Genomic DNA, 20,753 nt, shown 5'->3' with positions numbered 1-20,753 from the left:
CTAGCCAAAATCAGATGAATTCTAAAAGTCAGAGTGCAGAGTTTTATCATATATCTTATCTTCATAAAGAAACACTTTATGAAGTTGGATTTCCCTCCCCCCCAACAGATACTGGACGAATTGTTTAAGATGGCTTTCATCAGGTATTTTTTTTTCAGGTATTTTCCACGTATTTCCTTTAAAAAACCCCACGTATCTTCATTACTTTATTATCTCTGTTGCTGAGATAAAAATAAGAAAAGGAGGGTTGGTTTTTAAATTGCCAAATGTATGTCAGTTCTGAGACAGTCGGGAAGCTCTCTCACTGGAAGACTTTTATGTCTGCTTAAGTCTCCCTGTATTGTGGCACATGCACACACAGGCGTCACTAAATTAGAGGTGCTTAGCAAGCTTTGGTCTTCTTAAAAAAAGTAAAAAATACAGCTACATAGGCTACATCTATGTATTTTAATTTTTTTTTTTCCTCCTGTAGAGATCTACAGATTTTTCATTTTGTTCTGACATTTAAAAGCAGACAAATATTTTGCTCGGAAGCACTGGCGCTTACCCCACTGCAGAGTGATTTCCTTGGGCTTAGCTTTGCCCGCCAGGCAGGGAGCAAGGCAGGGGCCAGGAGGAACAGCCGATGTCGTAACGGTCGTAACATCAGAAGCCTGGCAGAAATACACAGTGTTTTAGAGCGGAAACAAAAAAAACAGTATTTAACAAATGGAAATGGTTTTCCGAAGCAAATTTATTCTCGTTTTTCTTACCTGGCTTTCACCGCCTTTACTGACGCAATAAACCCTCATTCTGTAGGAAGTGCCAGGCTTCAGGTGATCACACACGTGTTCCCTCTGGGAACCGCTGTAGATGGTGTCCCATTTACTTCCTGAGGGAAAACAAAAGGAAAATACTTTACACTACAAAACTTCTGCAAAAACCAACCTTGAAAATTCTCTCATGCGATTATTAATTAAGAGCTAACCCAGCTACAGAATCCAATTTGAATAATCAATTACGCAAAGAACATGTACAACACAATATACACACGTGGAAACGGAACAGTAATTGCTAGAGCAACGAGTGGTGAATTAGCACCCTCAATTAGTACTTAAACTCACCAACTGATGCTTCTGAGATTTCCAAAAAGTATTTAGAAATGTCTGCTCCTCCATTATCTTTAGGTGGGTCTGAAAGAAATCAACACCTTAGAATAAATTCTAGAAGATTTTAAAGCAATGCATTATGTTGTAATCAGCTGTTTCAGAGAACATATTCATTCACTGGAGAACATACTCAGGTAGAAAACTCAATTCAAACAGAAACGGAAACCAGCATACTTAGATATTAACAACACATTTTGCAGAACAACAGGTTTTTTTCTATTACTAATCGTGATTATACCAGGAAGAGGAAAAACTAGGAAAATACTGCCTATTTCAGGTATCATCTCTTATCTTTTTTAAGAATATATGAAAAGTACTTAAGCATCAGAGTAAATTTAGAGGCCATTACAACTGAGGCTGCTACAATAGCACTGACTGCTTCTCTGAAATGAATAAAGAAAACCATTACTTTTGTACTACAGCTCCAAACCAAACCAAGTCGCAATTTTTTGGTAACGCCAAATATTTCTCCTGCCATAGCAACATTTGCAGAGACAAATAATTAGCCTGAGTACCATTACTGGCTGGGGGCTGACCTGCTGAAGAGCAGCTCTGAGGAAAAAGACCTGGGAGTCCTGGTGGACAACAGGATGACCATGAGCCAGCAATGTGCCCTTGTGGCCAAGAAGGCCAATGCCATCCCGGGGTGCATCAGGAAGAGTGTGACCAGCAGGTCCAGGGAGGTCATCCTTCCCCTCTGCTCTGCCCTGATGAGGCCCCATCTGGAGCACTGTGTCCAGTTCTGGGCTCCCCAGTTCAAGAAGGACAGGGAACTGCTAGAGAGGGTACAGCAGAGGGCTACAAAGATGATGAGGGAACTAGAACATCTCTCTGATGAGGAAAGGCTGAGGGACTTGGGTCTCTTTAGTCTGGAGAAGAGAAGACTGAGGGGGGATCTGATCAACACTTACAAATACTTAAAGGGTGGGTGTCAAGAGGATGGGGCCAGTCTTTTTTCAGTGGTGCCCAGTGACAGGACAAAAGGAAATGGGCACAAATTTGAACATAAGAAATTCCATCTAAACATGAGGAGGAACTTCTTCACTTTGAGGGCGGCAGAGCCCTGGCAGAGGCTGCTCAGGGAGGTGGTGGAGTCTCCATCTCTGGAGACATTCAAAACCCGCCTGGACACGTTCTTGTACAACCTGCTCTGGGTGGACCAGCTCTGGGCAGGGGGGTTGGACTAGCTGATCTCCAGAGGTCCCTTCCAACCCCATATCACTCTGTGATTCTGTGAGTTCGTCTCTGTTTTCAATCCGCGTTACCGAGTGACTGTATGTACAGCAGCAGCGCTCAAACACAGTGTTAAGGAAAGGTAACCCACCCCACGCAACCTTCACGCTGTGCGAATGGATCTTGCCCTTTACAGCGGGTTTACTGGGCGCTCCGGGTTTATCAGGGTTGGTGCTGTGCTCCACCACCTCACTGGGACTGCTTTTTCCTTCGCTGTTGTAGGCAAAGAGCTGTTTCAGGAATAAACGGAATATAGAATAAATGATTTATTTTATGACAAGCAATATTCTGCTGATTTATAAAGTTCTTCCATGAAAGAAAAATAAAACAAAATAACAAACCCCCAGAAAAGACAACAAAATCAAATAGTGCAAAAAGATCTCATTTGTCTTGATTCCACTAAAATCTATTATAACAACAAAAGTACTGCAGATAGTTTTCTGCTGTCTCCATAGGAAGTGTCTCAGATACATGAAAACATTAAAACTCCAGTAAAGCATACAATCATCATTAAATTAGAAACAAAATACAGTACAAACCCTAAACTTGTAGGATGTACTCCTCCTAAGATTTCTTAAAGTGCACGAGAGCTCATCTCCGTTGTACTGTGGTTGGAAACCGTAACCCTGCAAAGAGGGAAAATAAGAGCAAACAGCATCACTAATTTTTCACGATAAAACAAAACTCGGATCAGATTGATCGCCTTTTTTTTAAGCTTGAACTTCATCTTTGTTTCATGAACCCATGCGATACTTGCTAACTACTGCAGTATTTTGCAGGATTTTATTTGAAAGTAAAACACACTTATTTTTTTACATAAGCACTACCACGTATCAAGCTTTTACACTTATAACAAACCCAAGCACTTACAGAACCTTCTTCTTCCATGTCCAAACTGTAAGTGAGAGAGTCATCTGAAGACACCCCGTTGGGTGGGCTCCACTTCACTGACAGCCAGGTCACTCCTGCTTCAACGAGCACCGGGGGGGATGGGGCTGGGGGGACAATTCCTGCTGTATAATATGTCACCGTCTCACTGAACCCACTGGAAAATTATTTAAAAAAAAATAAAAATATATATATATTAACAACAAACGCCGTAGTTGATGAGAAAACAAGTGACATGATACAGCATGTTCATTACCTCATTCCGATATCATTTTTAGCAGCTAATCTGAGTGAATATTTTGTAGAAGGAGAGAGTTTGGTGAGTTTATACTGCTTCAGGTGCCCGTAGTAGCACTCTTTGAAGGGTCCATTCTTCCCCTTTAAAAAAGTAAGAACAACCTCAGTCACTTCTGAGTCATTTTTTACATGGAGACTGTACGCTCCCTGCTAAGGTCAACTTCTTCACTCTAAATTTTCCTAAATTTAATTTCACTAATTTAATAATAATAATTAGAAAAATATATAAAAATCATTACACCTGAAGAATGTAAAAAGCTAATGTCATCATGGTCATACCGAGTGTGCTGACAGTAACTCTGACCATTCTTGATAATAAACCCCCACTTTGATTGAGATATCTGTTTATTTTTTGGCACTGCAGATTTGACAAAATGGCAATAAATGACTGCAATTGAAAACAAAAACATTTTTGAAGTTTTTTAATCACTTTGGAACACAATCCAGTGCGGAGTTCAAAAGCTGAGTGGTGTTTGTGACAGCTACCGAAGATACAAGCCAAAAGCTCGCTCATTTAAACAGAGCGTAGGAATTAACGATGCTCTGAGTGACAAGAGCCAAATGAGGGAGTTTACACTAAGACTGTCTACTTGAACCGCTGAAATATTACTCTTTTGATCCAAGCCGTTTAATTGGCTTGTCCCTTTAAAACTGTCTGGACAGTTGCACTGAAAATAGCCCATGTACCTAAGCAAAAGGTATTTTTAAATATAATTGGTCTACAGATGTCATTACGGTATTTTTTTTCCACTAGAAAAGGTCTTACCTCATCCCATTCTAAAAGAAAATTAGTTATTTTGGAACCATTGTCATTTGAGGACTGAAAATAAAGAAACAATGAAACAAGTTAAAATCAAACGGTTGTACTTTTATAAATATTTTTGCACATTAAAAAAATACGTTTTAACAATTGAATATAATATACTCCAACTGCCTTTTAAAAAAAAAAAAAATTTAGTGTAGAGCTGAAAGGAATCTGCAGCAGGGACCCAGAACTGCCCTCCTATTCCACAAACACATCATCTGATCATCTGAAATTCTGCTGTGGGCACAGACACGTATTCAGTGAGGCAAGTTAAAAAAAGGTCAATGCAGCTGTTTTAGCTGGTTTAATTCCTCGTTCCTCATGGCTCCCCAGGCTGCTACACTACCTCTATTAATTCTGATAGTTTGGCATATGAACTTATTAATAATATGAATAATGTAAATTATATTCTTGGAGCTTTTTTCCTTGTGTCCTTGCACTGTGTGTTCGCCAACTGCCTGAGCAACGTAAGAATTCAGATGAGCAACGCTTGTGCTTGTTATGACACATTAATTGGGAACTTCCTTCAAAGTACAGATTATACAAATAATTTAACTAAATAAATTCATTTAGCTATAAACCGTTTTCCAGGTATAAGCATAGTCATAAGAACTTGAAAAGACAAGAAAACACAGTTACCAGCAAGTCTTCGCAGATACTGTATATACTCAAAATCAGGTTAAAAAACCTAAATCTACAAACCAGGCAGAGAAATTTGATTTGAATGGGTCAGAATAATTATAAGAACTCTGAATTATGAAGTTAAGTCATATCCACTTATCATCCAGGAACCCTGAGAAAAAATATAACTGCTCTATCCTTTCCTATGCTGCTGGGTCAGAAGAGAACTCGAGCACACTGAAGGTGTGTGCAAGAAACTAAATAAATGTTGAAAGAAAGGAAGAAACAACCATGATTTCAGTTATCAGTCTTAACTGAGCAACTTAAAAGCCAACACCTAAAGTACACACTAAATTATTGCCAAAGGTAACTTAAACACACCATACATGGATACATGGACTGCTTACCTTCCACTGCAAACTCAGGCTGTTTTTGGTTCTGTTAATTAGCTTCGGTGCAGCTGGACAGTCTGGCTCACAACTTTCCGTAGTAAAACTCACTAATTCTGAAATGGATTCCTTTATGGAACTGCTGGTTGCTGAAACTCTGCACAAAGTACAATTAACTATGTTATTATTGCACTAGCATCTGAAAATTTAAGGAAAGAGTTGTCAGCTTTAAAAATGCATTTAATCACAAGGAGCGGTTGCTGCAACAAGACCAGCTGCTCATGTTATAAGCGTCCAATCACTCTCTTTTCAGATCATTGACTCTAAAAGACAGTTTATATTTCAGAGAAACAAGAAAAGACAGAGAAGAGAGTAGGGAAGAGAACAAGGGGACATTTTTATGAAATTAGAAGATAAGTGGGAATTTAGACAGCAACAGCAATCATAGAATCATCTAGGCTGGAAAAGACCCTTGGGATCATCAAGTCCAACTATCTACCCTACTCTACAAAGTTCTCCCCTACACCATATCCCCCAACACCACATCTAAGCGACTCTTAAACTCATCCAGGGATGGTGACTCAACCACCTCCCTGGGCAGCCTGTTCCAGTGTCTGATCACTCTTTCTGTGGAGAATTGTTTCCTAATGTCCAGTCTAAACCTACCCTGTTGCAGCTTGAATCCATTCCCTCTTGTTCTATCGCTATTTGCTTGTGAGAAGAGACCAGGACCAACCTCTCTACAATGTCCTTTCAAGTAGTTGTAGAGAGTGATGAGGTCTCCCCTCAGTCTCCTCTTCCTCAAACTAAACAGTCCCAGCTCCCTCAATCGTTCTTCGTACGATTTATTCTCCAGGCCCTTCGCCAGCTTCGTTGCCCTCCTCTGCACCCGCTCCAGCACCTCCATCTCTCTCTTGTATTGAGGTGCCCAAAACTGGACACAATACTCCAGGTGTGGCCTCACCAGTGCTGAGTACAGGGGGACAATCACCTCCCTACTTCTGCTGGTCACGCTATTTCTAATACAAGCCAGGATGCCGTTGGCTTTCTTGGCCACCTGGGCACACTGCCGGCTCATATTCAGCCGCTTGTCAATTAGAACCCCCAAGTCCTTTTCTGCAATGTCCACAGCTATGATATTTTATGCAGACTATTCCTCAAATTGTGATCTCACCTTTTCATGAAGCTACCATAATTTTGTAATTAACAGTTCAACAAAAGCATTAAGTATTTCATTCCCAGAAACGTACCTGGCATGATAATCAGTCGCTGGTCTGAGATCAGGAAGTATGATTGTCAATTCTTCCCCACTGTGAAAAGGTAAAAAAAATAATAATAATGAGTTACAGCTCTTCCTTACACTGTAAAGGATAAAAGCTTATCGAAAAGCAAAACCATGTAGCGCACATTTAATTTTCAAGTTTTCCATTGTCCATGTAACTCTTTAGTGATATTACTTAAAATTTATTTCCCGTGAAGTAGGTAGGTCTGCAAGTCAACAAACAGCTCCTGATAGAGAGATTGCTGATTGGTTAATGTTTTTAAACATCGGTATTGTGCTTAAATGAAGAAACTAAACTTACACATAGACAGATTTAAATTTTCCATTTTTACCACTGTTGGATATTGCTACTTCAAATGTAAATGCTGCTGGACTATGACTATGGCTCTCTCCATTCTGTGAACTAACTGGGAGATTCCAGGACAGAACGGCTGATCTTGCTTGTATATCAGAAACCTATTAAAAGCATAAATAATGCAAGTAAGTTTGCTTTCTGTAATAAAAGGTATATTAGTCAATAACATGGTGTCGCTAGTTTGCCTATGAAGTTCCTCGCTGGAGGAGTTCTTTACCTTTGTAGTGGAAATATCGAGTCATTATTTGAATTGATATTGTTTCCTCTTTTCATTTCAAAAAAATATTGTATCACAGGATTTCCCTTCAAACACTAAACAAACTTAAGAGAGACACTACAGCGTCTCAGTGTATGAAGAGAAAGCTGTTTCACCTGCACTGTTTGCATCACTCATTTGGAGCAAAATTTCACATTTGAGAGTCCCGAACCCTGACACCAGATCTCTACTCAGGCACAGTCAGTCGGTCTAACTCTCAAACTCCGTTACAACTCCCTCACGGAATCTTAGTATTTAACCACTAAGATATATGACAGCAAGAGGCTCTGATTTTTAAGTGCTCAAGATGAAAATATTTTAAGTTTTTTGCTGCTTAATTCCCACATTCCAAATTTTCTCTGACAAAGTCAGCACGGCCTTCTGCTGGCATTAAGTAGAGATGTCAGAAGCAGCAATGAAAAAATATTACTCTTATAAAAAAAAAAAAATAGCTAGAAAGCTGGAGCGAAAGAATATAACCCATGCTGACTGTGTAGATGATGCAAAGAAGATGCTCAAGATCAAAAATATCAGTGCAGTTTTAGCCTTTAGACATTTAAATTAAACATCACCAGACTCCAGCTTCCTAAATAAGCCTGCAAATACTCAAAACATTTGCTCCAGTTTCTAAACATAACATAAAAAGATGATCTGGCTTTTAAAATTCTATTCCCAATATTCTTAAATCCTTTAAGCTTAATGAAGGATGGTTCAAGAGTGGATAGACTTCATCAGTTTAGCGGGGCCTTTGCAAGGTACTAAAGCTCTCTCATACACTGGACAACTTCAGCAGTGGACATATCTCGCGTTACAGACTGGGAAACTGAGTCAAACTGTTTCAGAAAGTTGAGAAAAAGTGGTTTTCTATAGCATGGTCGCCCTTTCCAAGCTATAAACTCTAACAACTAACATACATTTTCTCTATTAAAAAAATAAACCATCAAGAAAAAAGAAAAAGAGATCAATAAAATGCATGTTATTTTATAGAAATAACAGAAAATAACGGTATTTTAAGGATGATACTTACGACTGGCTTCCCAATGCTCAGGTGAATATCACATTTCTTGGATTCTGTGTCAGATTCTGAAATTTTAAATACAAAACAGATTACCAAAACCCCCTCAGGAGTAAACCAGTCTGTTACGAAAAGGCCACCACAAGATGGAGTTCGCCTCATTAAGAGTTTAACAATAGTACTTATTGTGCAAAGTTCATTTCCCCTGTTTGTTTTGGCTGCGTGAGGGGTAGAAACATGAACTATCCAAAACTAACAGTGTTACAAAAACCCTTTTAGTACATCCTGCACAAAGGGTTTATTTTCCTAATCTGAGCATAAACGGGTTTTCTCTGACAACACAAAAACATTCCTCCAAAAACGAAAGGTGTTAAAAAAATGACAATAAGATCCTATCTCTCTATTGTCCGTGCTTTCCTTGAATTGCTATTGCAAAACACTTGGGCCAGGCATAACTTGGAAGGAGCCTGATCAAAACTGCACACTAAAAACACTTACTGGTAAAATGAATCCTATCTATACAATTGTCCACATCAAACAATTCAGGATATTATCCAAAACCCCAAAGATTAATCTGAGCAAAGTAACGCACTGAACTGAAATGACAACTGATCAAACAACAGCCTGTGGAGACACTTGCTCAAACCTTCCTATTTCTTGAGGTTTTCAGTAACTCCTGATTACCTGAAAAGCACCGCAAAGAACGACACCATCAGTTTTTTAGGTAAGTACCCACAGGTCATCCTCATGTGGAATATTGATAAGGCCCGGGTCAGAAAAGGCAGTGGAGTAAATAAAAGGCTTAAAATTAAACCTTCCTAAGGACCTTATTTGAGGAATCTCAAATGAACATTGACATTACTATGATTTCCAGAGGAAAAAAATCCTAAACAAAGTGAAAATTATTTCAAGCTTTCTCTAATCCTGAATAGCCAAAGAAATTTACAAATTCTGTTTTTTTCCAGAAGCTATTTTGCAACAAACTTCTAGCATCATCTGTCATAAAATAACTTGGTTTTTTTTTTTTTTACCCTTCCAGTGGAACCTACCTCCCATCTCTGCATCTGGGCTGCCCTTTGTTTTTCCTATCTGCTTCTGCTTTAGTGGTCCTCCTGCCCCTTGCTGTCCCTTCCCATTGCCATTCTGCATCGTTGTATTGGAAGAATTAACAACTTTATGGGGTGAAGATGGAGGGCTGTTAAGTTTATTGTTAGTGTGACCACTGGCTTGTCTGTCTTTTAGTCTTTTCTTCAGGTGTTCTTGCATTTTGAGACTCCTTTCATCTCGCTGAATGAAGTTTGTCCTTCCGTGTGTACGAGGTTCTACAAAGAAAGGAGACCTTAGTTCATTATTGAATACAATTTATTCGACACCTGAGAAATACACTACAAGTTAGATGAGTAACTACAGTAAAAGCAGAACTTGAAAACCCACGGAACTCCACCGGGTGTGCTTTGGCAGCCTGTGCATGATGCATGGAGGTTCCATTTTTCCTATTTAACCCATATCCAAATGGTTGATTATTTTTCTTTTCCTTTTTCTTAAACATTATTTTTGATCATTTGCTGAGTTTAGGGGTTGGATTTTTTCTTCCTTTTTCTTTTTTAAATTTAATTCTTCAGGCCTCTTTTGTTAGCTGCTCCAGATTATGCCTTACAGTTGCTGTTCTCCCCTGACATAGCCATACAGTCACATTTTAAAAAAAGCGTGAGCAAATTTAGGACCCAAACTAACTTTTTAAAACATTGCTTGGGTGCTGAGTGTTTTATCCTGGACATGAGCCAGAATATCTTAATTACCAATTTAAGCTTGAGAAGGAGAGAGATAGTGAATGGTCTTAATAAGGCTTACAGCCTGGTTTAATTCAGCAGCGACCCCAGTCCTCCACTGAAGGATCGCTTAATTCAGTTTTTAAATACTGAGCAGATTTGCACTTCACCCTCCAGCACAGATTACTGTATTTTTTGGTTTATGTGTGGTATTTTTATTTTCTTTCCAGTCACATTTGGACTCTGTCTAGCAAAAAAAAGAAAAAAAAAAAAAAACACTTGTCTATCAAATTAAATGCATTTTCAAAATACTTCATGCCAAAGCTGTGACAAAACACAGGAGTTTTGGAGAGCTGAATTTTAGAAGAAGGTAGGAGCAATCACTGTGACATTTACAGTAACAATAGTAAGGATCTATGAAAAATATACTATACATGGTATCAGAACACTTCTAAGTTACCACTTTTGCATTAAACCCTTAAAAACAGAAGATATAAACTTTATACAGTGATAGTTTGCACACGCAGAGTGTCTTCAGACCAGGCTCCGCGATACCTTATACACATGTATTTTAAGATACCCCATAAACACACATAAGGCTCAGGGAGTCTAATAACTAGCACCAAAAATCACCTAAATGTGTGAAAGACAGAACTCAGTCGTCTCAGTCTCCAGACGCTGCATGAAAAAGCCTCCTCGGGTATTTAACCATCACCCGGGCTCTCACCTTGCTCCTGGAAAACGTGTGGCGGCGGATGCTGGTGAATGAACTGTGGTGGCAGCTCTCCCGTGCCAGGAACCGGAGGGTACACTGGGTGAGGTGGGTGGGGAAGCAAAGCGTGGTGATGGTGCATGTAATGTGGTACGTGGGGGGGAGGAGGAGGAGGATGCATGGAAGGATGGAATTCAGCCGAGTGGGGCAATACCACCACCTTCCGAACTCCATTTTCTTCCACCACCTGTCAAGAAATGAAACATCAGTACGAAAAACAAATCTTATAAATATTATACATCTAGTAAAGAATCTCTATGCTTCAGTTTACACACATAATCAGACAGTCAAGGATACACCAAAATGAATTCCAGTGGAAACCCAGCATAAGCTACTGGAAGAAACTGCAGATTGAGGCAGTCAGTTCCAAGAAGCTGAGCTTCACACACAGCAGCGCTAAGCAATCTATAATTTATGCATAATGTATATATTCTTTTACCAAGTAAAGTGACTCTATGAGGGTATAATTCCCAGTCTACTTGTAATTACAGTTAGAAGAGCTGCCGTAGAGCCCCATCCCGACTGACAGCACTACAGGATGCACAAGTCACTGCATGTCACCTCCTTTGTGGGACACGTCTGCGGACATGTCCTTAGCTCGCGGCAAGTACAAAGTATTACACGTCAGCTCTGCTGCCTTCTCCTATGATCCAACCCAACTCAAATGCCAAAATATTTCATGTTCGCCACAGGCTAAGAGAATTCCGACAAGGAACCTGTCTGCGTGCTTGAACTCTAGGATAAAAAGATGCTCAGACAGTGCATATGTACTCACACTCCCCAATATATAGGCTCCTTCCGGAGTCTAATTCTGCCAGCGTGAAATACGTTAATATCTCAATGTATTGTTTTTCCCGCAGTAAATTTAAGATACGTCAAGGTTTTACGCAGTAACACTTCTCTAAATCTTAAAACTGAGAAGAGACTTTGGACAGAACATGGGTTTTAGAACACAAGGTGAAAAAATAACACCAGAGTGGGATTCACAAAAAGGCGTATTAAACAATGATGACACTGAAGGAAACAACTGCCCAGTTTAGTGTCATCTTTAAGACCCCTGGAACAGACAACCAGAGGCTGAGTTTTACAGGGTCCTTTCTCCAGGCAGGGTTCACGGTACAGACAGAGGACATCTGTTCTCATTCTGTAGTTACACTCCATTTTGCTTATCTGAAGGATTAATTTTCAGCACCTGCAGTTCTGACGGGGTCAAAGGCTTCCGAATTGACCATCAGAGAAATCTCCTGGTCATACTCCGGTTTGTTTCTTCTGCCACAGTACAGAAGTCCACTGTCATAAAGTTCAGACTCTATCTAATGAGACATCTGACTCAGAAGCAAACTAGACTGTATTAAATCCTATTTAAAAGCAGACACAAATCAATTGGTTTCTCCCTCACACAAAAAATTAAAGAGGTACGAGCAATGCAATTGGAAAAAAAAATAATCAATGATAGAAAAATGTTCAATATTAAAGGCAAACTGACGCTTCAAAATTAATCCAGGCATTTGTCTTAGATTGGTTTAAAATTAGTCTGCAGCTTTACGCTTCCTTCCTCCTAAATCAGTTATCTTCTCCAAGTCGCATTTAAAAACGCAAATCACAAACGCTATTAGGCAGGGCCTTGCAGTGCTTTAACATTAACAGAGATGGATCGCGTAGTCAGCAGAAAACATTATCCCTGGATGCAAGCGGGGGGCGCATTCCAGCTGCAGGCTGGCATACTAAATCGAGAGGCAAAAAAATGCATTTTTATTGCAATCTGTAAAGTAAATACTACCAAATAAAACCTGCTTTTAGAAGATTTCACCTTACTTACGCAGCCCGCTGTTATTAAAAATATACACAGTTTATATTTTCAGGCATTTAAAGAAAGCACTTACGCAAAAGCAGGCCATATGTTTCATCCTGTTAGTTTCTTCAAGATCCTCTCTTAAAGCATATTTAGTTTGGCTATAAGAAATCACTGCAGCATTTCCTAGTTGGCCAAGAAGGCATTACAGATGTTGAAATATTGCTTACGCCAAAAGTACATTTTGAAAAGCTCCTCAGCAAAAGACAGAGCAAACTAACAAGAAATTCTTCTTCTGAAGGGAAATAGAATGTGTCCGCTTACAAACTGCTACGACAGAGTCCAGCTGCGAGACGGCCTCAGAGTCAGCTGTATTATTAGCAAATACTAACAGACTTTAAATAGAAGAAAAAAAAAAAATGACAAGGAGAAGTCACTCAAGCCTAAGTTTACACCGAATACATTTTGTTCTAGAAACAACGTGGGGGGCTTTTTGGTTCATCAAGGGAACTGAACACACCACTTGAACCACATGACATAGCAGAATATTGTAACACACGCTATAACGGGTACAAGTCAAAACCCAGAGCAAATTTTGACGGCTTTGTTAACTCTATTTTACATACATATTAAGCAAGAACACATGGCACAGTTTTGGGTAGAAGGGATACATTAGTATATTAAGATTTTCACATGATTTTACAGTCTGAAGATGCCATGTCCCTATTACCCACTACTGAATCACTTCACTCCACTTTGGCAGAAACCAACGTAATTATCTCTGGGCTCCTCCAGGCAGATTTGGGGACAGAAAGTTCAAGTCTCATCTACTGACAAGAACAGCGCAAGGAGCTCAAGCTCTGATTTAAAGTCAGTTTCAAATTTGTCTATCCCTGTCATAACGACCAAGGGGCAACAAAACAAAACTCGTTTCATGTGACAGCAAACACAGAAAAACTGTATTTTCCAGTTTGTACAGCTCAGCATCTGCCAGCGCTTCGCATTTTGTTTGCGCTGAAGACTCGATTTGATATTGATGCATGAATTATCTGGGGGATCTTTCCCCAGGGTCTGCGTTAGAGTACCTACTGATAACAGCAGAGGCAGCTATATGCAAAAAGACAACTGCCGGGGAAACTCAAGAACATAGAGTTACAAGATTTTACCCAGAAAACTCCTGCTTTTGAACATCACTAGAAAATGAGAAACCTCGCCTGTCCTGTTTAAACATTTTTTTTTTTAATTACTTGCCTTTAAAAATGCATTAGTTGAAAAGTAAATCAAACTGGAAAACTTCCAATATCTCTGATAACGGTTCAAATGCCACACACCCACAGGTCTGACCTGCTACGGCTGAACAAGACAGAGGAGTGGAAAATCAACGGGAATGGAAAAGTAAAGCTGGGAGAGAAGCCCAGAGCCCTGCTAATTCCATAGGCACATGTCACCAGCGTTAACACTCCTCTCCACACTTCTGCGGTAACGGTAGGGTGTTTTGCTGAATGTTAAGGAGATCAGAGCTGGTAAAGAAAGAGGCATTGAAAACTTTGATAAATAGAATTATACTAGAATAGGAAAAATCTGAATTAAGAGAAGACATTCAAGAGAAATATAAGAAGGGAAAAGAAAAAAAAAAGACCTAAGGGATGAGAGAGAGAATGATAACTGGTATATGACCCATATAACCCCACTGTAAAAAACCCCGAGTCTCATATCCATAGTATGTGTGAGACACGTTCAATTCCAGCACTGCCCCCAGCCATGTTCCCATCAGACTGGTTCCAGCAGCGCCAGCAGCCAGCTCCCATTGCCAGCTCCCATTCCCATTGCCAGCTCCTGCCACCCAGGCACCCACTTTCACCCTGAAAACGTGACCGAAGAAAAATCAAGATGTGGATCCTGCTAATGAAGCCTGACAGCCAGTTCAGAGCCACCTTACTAAAAGGAATCTTTGCTGCCCAGTAATATGATTAAAAAAATCCTGAGAACTAGATCAAATTCGAAGCGAACAGAAGGCGGTAGAGCCTACAATAGAGTTAAGTAGTTCAATGGAAAAAACATGAGAAATGCTTTCAACAGCTCTTCTAGATAAAATAATCCATAGCCTTATTGTTAAAAAGCCACACCCACAAACATACTTAAATGTAAGAATAAATTAAAGTTTACCTGAGATACATAACCGGGAGGCACAAATATAGGCGGCATAGAACCATTTGGTGACATCATAGGAACATGGGCTGGACCTGAGAAGTAACAAGGTGCCACTTTTTAACAAATGAGGCTTTTTACAAACTCGAAACACCTTTTTTCTTCCAAAGGTGGTGGCTCACTTTGGTGCCTGAAAAGCCAGCAACCGCAGCCAACTCTATATTTACAGAACTGCTTTTAGACAAGTAGATTTAGAAGCAAGGCTTAAGCTATCCAATAAAAAAAGTGAGTGAGGAGAGAAACTTAAATAATCAGGACTGCGAGTTTCAAAAATAAAAAAGTGACTGTAATAAGTTTTCATCAAGACAAATAATGCAATTTATGTCACCAATGGATAACTCATTTTCACATTCGAAATACACATAAAGAATGATTTAATAACTTTCAGAAAACATCCAGAATTTTAGATAATATTGCTGAATGCAAGTACAGCTGTACATTTATTCTACAAAAAGCACAAATTAGATTTATCCCAAACACGATGCTTACACAGTCAACAGTATTTCTTTAATTGTACAAAAATCAGCAGAGATCAATTTTAGTTCTTCTTTTGCGACCAAGTCCATAGCAACAACATTGGCACTAGAGTAGTGCTGACAGCTGGTCTACCCACTTTTTTTTTGTTGTTTTTTTAAAAAAAATCAGAATATATTATTTTTCACATGAAGCTGAAAGAAAGTATTCCTGTCTGGGATTTGATGAAAGCAGAATGGACAGTTTTTATACAATATCAGTTGAAATGGTTAAAAATATTCCAAAAAATGGAAGTACTGATAAATTCAACTTGACTTACAGAAGATATTTTGACCCAGCTCAGATTTGCGGTTCTGTCACTTACCCAGAAGGTAAAAAGCAGTTTATAGCCACAAACAGTAGCCACTACCCTATGTAAAGCGAGGTCACACAGCGTCTATTAAAGTTGTTTAGATTAGTGTGGACTAAAGCCCACCTAAATTCACGTGTTAAGATTCCAAGGCGACAGTTATTCAAGGATCATTACAAAACCAGTTGAGGTGCCAGCCCTTTATAAATTGGCAGCAAAGTCTGCAGAGATGCAGGAATCCTGGCAATTTCCCAGCGCTGTCTCATTTGTGCTTTAAGTACAAACTGAAAAATGTTTTTATATGTTCTGCGATGTAATAAATCACACACTTGACATTACAGAAACCAATACTGGTCGTAATTTCACTGAATTTCACTGAATTTTTAGAGTTGGAAGGGACCATAAAGATCATCTAGTCCAACTCCCCTGCCGAAGCAGGGGATGTAATGTTGTGATAGTTGCAGAATTAAAAGATGTGGATTCAGTACTGCAGTTTTTCCTTTACCTTGAATACACTGAATGTGTCCATCTTCAGTTGTAATTGTAAATGTTTCACCTGGGTTTACCTGTACAAGAATAACCTGTAGAAAACAAGAGATGACATGTGGGTTTTTTAAATTTTAGAAATTACCTGGGGGAAAAAGCCCATCTCTTTCTTATACACGTGTTAGATTAAAACAATACAGCCTTGGCAACCTCAGAGAGTAAAAAAGCAAAATGAGGAACACTGACAGGTAGAATGAGATTTCTTCACACTTTGACATAAAATCATTAGTTTTGCATATCCAGTATTTTTTCCCATTACTACCAGAAGTGCTTCCCTTGTTACGCTTGAAAGCTTTTATTTTCAATATTTTCATGCTGTTTTTTCTTCTTTTACCATAGCAATAAATTACCTAAGATTCACCTTGCTTTCCAAGCTTTGCCTATGAGATTATTTCAGTTTCAGGGCTAAATTGGCAAAAATTAGGATTATACACACACACAAAAAAAAAAAAAAAAATGCTTTTCCCAAAACTCAAGACATGTATTTTCACTGAGAGCATGCTGGTGTGTACTTTGACAACATATTCTCCGATGCTATCAGGTAACTTCATAAAGAATGCAGTCCTGTGGGGGTAGAAGGATGGTAGAAGAGGTGACAAAGCAGGTCCTGCCCAACACCTCTGAAAGATCAGGTTTATTTTCTCACATGTTTGTGCAATCCTGTAGCTAAAGAAATACAACCACCAGTGAGGTCTGGCGGGTCAGTCTGGACACGATGGCATTCACTGTCACACAAATCAATGTGGACATCTGCCCAAATTATTCCTCGGGCAACCTACAGCATTGCTTCCCTCATGCTGGGTAACACCAACCATCACCTCGTTCTACCCCACTCACAGCACAGGCTTCAGTCTGACTGAAAACTGAAGCACTGCCAATATTTTAATTGTAACGCAACAACTTTACTACAAGAATTTTGCAGTGAGATTCTACTGTATTACACAGGCACGGGTCTAATTCTTCAGTAAAATGAGGGATTTGGCCATGTAAGAACTGCACAGTCAAAATTCCACCCGAGTTCTGAGGTGAAAGCCAGCACATAAAGAAGGCAGGCTGATATAAAAATTGAAATAAAATTTATTTGTAAAACTAGCTACGAAACCCAAAAAGTAAAGTCTCCTTTCATTAATTTTTTATAAAATATTTTTATTCTATTCATGGAATAACAATTATAGCAGGGAGACAGAATTCTCTGTCAGGTCTTTGGAACAGGTTTCAATTAACTGAAGTTCTCACAAACAGTTCAGAAAACTATTAACTGAACGCAGGGAGAAGGATCAGAAGTAGGTGGTGTAATCCACAGGGCTGCAGAGCAGTTCAGAGACTGGAATTTCAGGAATGCACAGGCAATGTCTTAGAGGAATGACTCACTATAATTAATGAAGTAAATGCAATTCCATCTACCTTCCACCAAGGAAAATTTCCAGGAAGCTTAAGTGTGTCTAATGAGTCAATCTAAGCCCAGTTAGATGACAGACTAGCGCTAGGGGTCACAGTCACGTTGACACCTTCAGGTGTCCCGCACAAGCATTTCAGAACCAGTGGGATCGAGCTATTTCAAAGCACTGGTCAGTGTTTTGCTTTTATTCCTTATTCACACACTTTCCATCACTGAAGGTTTTGAAAACAAGAAACCCTTCCAGAAAACTTCCAACCGAGACTTTACGGGAAATGAAACTAATGAACTCGGTGCCGCATCTAACTGAAGCGATTGGCCAAAACAGCACAAGATTTATTTCTGGGAATGAAACCACTGCACAAACACCCCACAATTAGCCCCATTCCTACATCACTGGCAGCAAAATAATAAAAAATAATCTGCATTAATAAAGCTTTAAAGTTAGTGGCCTATTTAAAAGCAAACTTTCCAATGTGAGACTGCGGCTCAGAAGCTTCCCCTCTCTAGAGAAAGGTACCACAAACAAGTGTATTTGTCAGGCAACTGAGGGATGGTAACACGTGGTTGTTTATATACAGACATGCAAGAATGACAAACGTTGGCACATTAAGTCACATTCCCAGTCCCATGAAGATTTTCACTAGACAGACTTACTCGCTATTTCCAGTATCATTCAAATAGAAGTCTGGGAGACTATCAGTGTTGAAAGTCTCCTCTTCAAATGCCATTTTCCCATACACCTCCAAGATCCAACTAATTTGTTTTACTTTTAACCCCATCTGATTGCAAACAAACAATCTCCACTGGGGTTCCAAAAATTTCCACGACACTCACCTTCTTTTGGGTCATTTAATATAATACACACTAGCATTCTTCTACACACTGATCTATCCCAAGACACGCTATGCAAACACAGCTACGGAGATGGTCTCCGATTAGATCTACTTGATCTCTTTTCCTTGTGTAACACGAAACAGCAGCTACCGAATAACCTCACAGCTGCTCAGTGTCTAAAATTTCCCATTGCTAATGCTGGAACTTCAGAACTAGCTTAGAGACTCTATCGTTTTACTTATTTCAAAACACAGTCACTGCATTTTATCTCCAGAGTCTGAGGAAACAAAGGAGAGTAGACTTTTTTTTTTTTAAATAAAGGCTATTTTTACAAGCAATACTACAATCCTTCCCCATCTGTAACAATTACAAAGCAAAGGATACTTCATGTAAAACTTTTCAGCACTTATGGTCTACCAGATCCTTAATTTGTGGTTATTTTGTTGTACCCTGTTTATCCACTATACATTCAAATATACCAAGGTCTTCACTGTTACCCTTCATAATCATTTCACATGACAGTTATCCTCCAGAAATGTTTATGCAACTTTTCTTTCTGGATTAACTCCTTAATTCCTATTTCAATTACTGTCTGATACTTGACATTATAAACCAATCAGTTTAAAGCAATGGGCAGTTTTGTCCCCTGCTTCAATAAAATGATTATTTAACTCCAGGCACATAAAGCCTTCAAATTTATGTTTCGTTATCATAGAATCCTGCAACAGCCCAGGTTGGAAGGGACCTCAAGAGACCACCTGGTCCAATCTGTTGTGGGAAAGGGAGCCCAGATGAGATTATCCAGCCCCCTGTCCCATCACAGCCACCCACACAGAGCTATTTAGCTATGTAAAGCAAACCTTTTCTCTCCTATCAGGACCGGTCACATTTGTAGCTGCTGTAGGGCAGGACAAAGATGCTTCTTAAATTAATAACCAGTGTTAAAATGTTAGGACGCCTGTAATATTTCTGAGGGCACTGGAAGTCTGTCTCCAAATGATGGGACAATATCTCAGCATGTGTTGTACAAGGCACTCAGCTCCTACTGCCAAACACTAAATTCACTTCAAGTTCACTGACAACTTACACAAGCTTGTGCTTCACAATCATTTTGCTTTCAACTTTTGTCTGTATTTCTAACCATACTCAGTACTCCTGAAGGGTTCTGTCCAATAAAATTCTACTGTTTCAACTAAATATACTCAAGTTTCACCAGTGCACTGTAATTATTAATGAAGATACTTAATACCAGGAAGACAAGGTCTTTCCTCTCCCTTTCCCTGCAATAGACTTCTTGGTTTAGAGCACTGCAGCCACTTGCTAATCTCTATTGATTGCTTTACATGAGCTTTAAGAAGAGCTTTCAATATCTTAGCGCTTTTTTAAATCCATATATTATATTTTTCCTTCTATTCTTTGATCTTGTAGTTTAATTTTAAAGCACTTACATGCGTATAACAAACATTCCTTTTCATTTGCAATCTTTTCACATTTCCACTATATTAATACGGAATGATTTTCTTCCTCTCTGTAGCTGCGCTTCCATTTTACTGATGGATATCAGTGCTGAGAAGCACACGCTTTTCCAGCTTTGCTAATCAGCATCGCAGTTGCTTTATTCCAAGCCTAGATTTTTCTATTTGTTTTCAAGTATGCTTGAATGTCAGCCTCCTGCTGGCACAGCATGGCATGAGTTGTAAGAAAATGCGATGGATTTACTTGCCTGTTGTATGCTGTCCCCATTAACCATATGAGGTAGAAGTGGCACTTCATTCAATATAGGCGTAGCTTCCAGTGGAGGCGGCTGGTCAGCCATCATGTCTGAAAACCATTCATTGACGACCGCTCACATTAACCACCTGCTAGAACAAAAAGAGAGTGTTCAATATTAGATACATCTCTCCACTCCCCCTAATAATTCTCTACTTCGTTTGCCAAACTGGGTACCAATGTTTCAGAAGAAAAATAGAGCAGTGCCTTCAGGACACTGCTTTGGGTTTTTTTTTTTTCTTTTCCACAAAACAAATACTTGCACTATGATATTATTTGAATCCTTTAATGACAACAATTCATGAACGGTTGAAAACTCAATAGGAAAATATAATCAGACTTTAACACTCCACAACTCTTCCCCCAAAGATTTTTCAAACAAACTGACTTTAACTGGAGACAAAAGTTACTATAAAACATCCACTTCCAGCTTCATTGAACATTTAAAAACTTGTGCAAACTGACAGTCTTAAAAGCACGGAGGGGGATAATAAGTCATACATCCAAGTTCTTCACGATGGAGCACATCCAAGCAGTCTAATACACTACCC

At 39.2% G+C, this 20,753-nt stretch overlaps 1 protein-coding gene across 2 annotated transcripts in view; it reads right to left on the bottom strand.

Annotated features, from left to right (window-relative positions):
* LOC141464322 (fibronectin type-III domain-containing protein 3a-like) overlaps positions 1-20,291 on the bottom strand; it is a 29,591-nt gene extending 9,300 nt beyond the window's left edge. Inside the window, exons 1-17 of one of the 2 annotated variants that reach the window (XM_074147150.1) lie at positions 20,156-20,291; positions 16,159-16,234; positions 14,789-14,865; positions 10,786-11,017; positions 9,339-9,611; positions 8,302-8,357; positions 6,965-7,119; positions 6,632-6,691; positions 5,400-5,538; positions 4,333-4,386; positions 3,526-3,647; positions 3,252-3,426; positions 2,921-3,007; positions 2,473-2,611; positions 1,104-1,172; positions 753-871; positions 548-653 (exon numbers count right to left, since the gene is read on the bottom strand). In XM_074147150.1, coding sequence (XP_074003251.1) covers positions 548-653; positions 753-871; positions 1,104-1,172; positions 2,473-2,611; positions 2,921-3,007; positions 3,252-3,426; positions 3,526-3,647; positions 4,333-4,386; positions 5,400-5,538; positions 6,632-6,691; positions 6,965-7,119; positions 8,302-8,357; positions 9,339-9,611; positions 10,786-11,017; positions 14,789-14,865; positions 16,159-16,234; positions 20,156-20,251 — 2,035 coding nt within the window. In that variant the 5' untranslated portion in view covers positions 20,252-20,291. Of the gene's footprint in view, positions 1-547; positions 654-752; positions 872-1,103; positions 1,173-2,472; positions 2,612-2,920; positions 3,008-3,251; positions 3,427-3,525; positions 3,648-4,332; positions 4,387-5,399; positions 5,539-6,631; positions 6,692-6,964; positions 7,120-8,301; positions 8,358-9,338; positions 9,612-10,785; positions 11,018-14,788; positions 14,866-16,158; positions 16,250-20,155 lie in introns of both variants that reach the window. The other variant, XM_074147149.1, reaches the window with a different exon arrangement.
* Between the last annotated feature and the right edge of the window lie 462 nt (positions 20,292-20,753).

Source organism: Numenius arquata, chromosome 5 (genome assembly GCF_964106895.1).
Source record: "Numenius arquata chromosome 5, bNumArq3.hap1.1, whole genome shotgun sequence".
Classification (NCBI taxonomy): Eukaryota; Metazoa; Chordata; class Aves; order Charadriiformes; family Scolopacidae; genus Numenius; species Numenius arquata.
The sequence above is the reverse complement of the archived record's forward strand: the minus strand, read 5'-3'. Positions and strand labels throughout refer to the sequence as shown.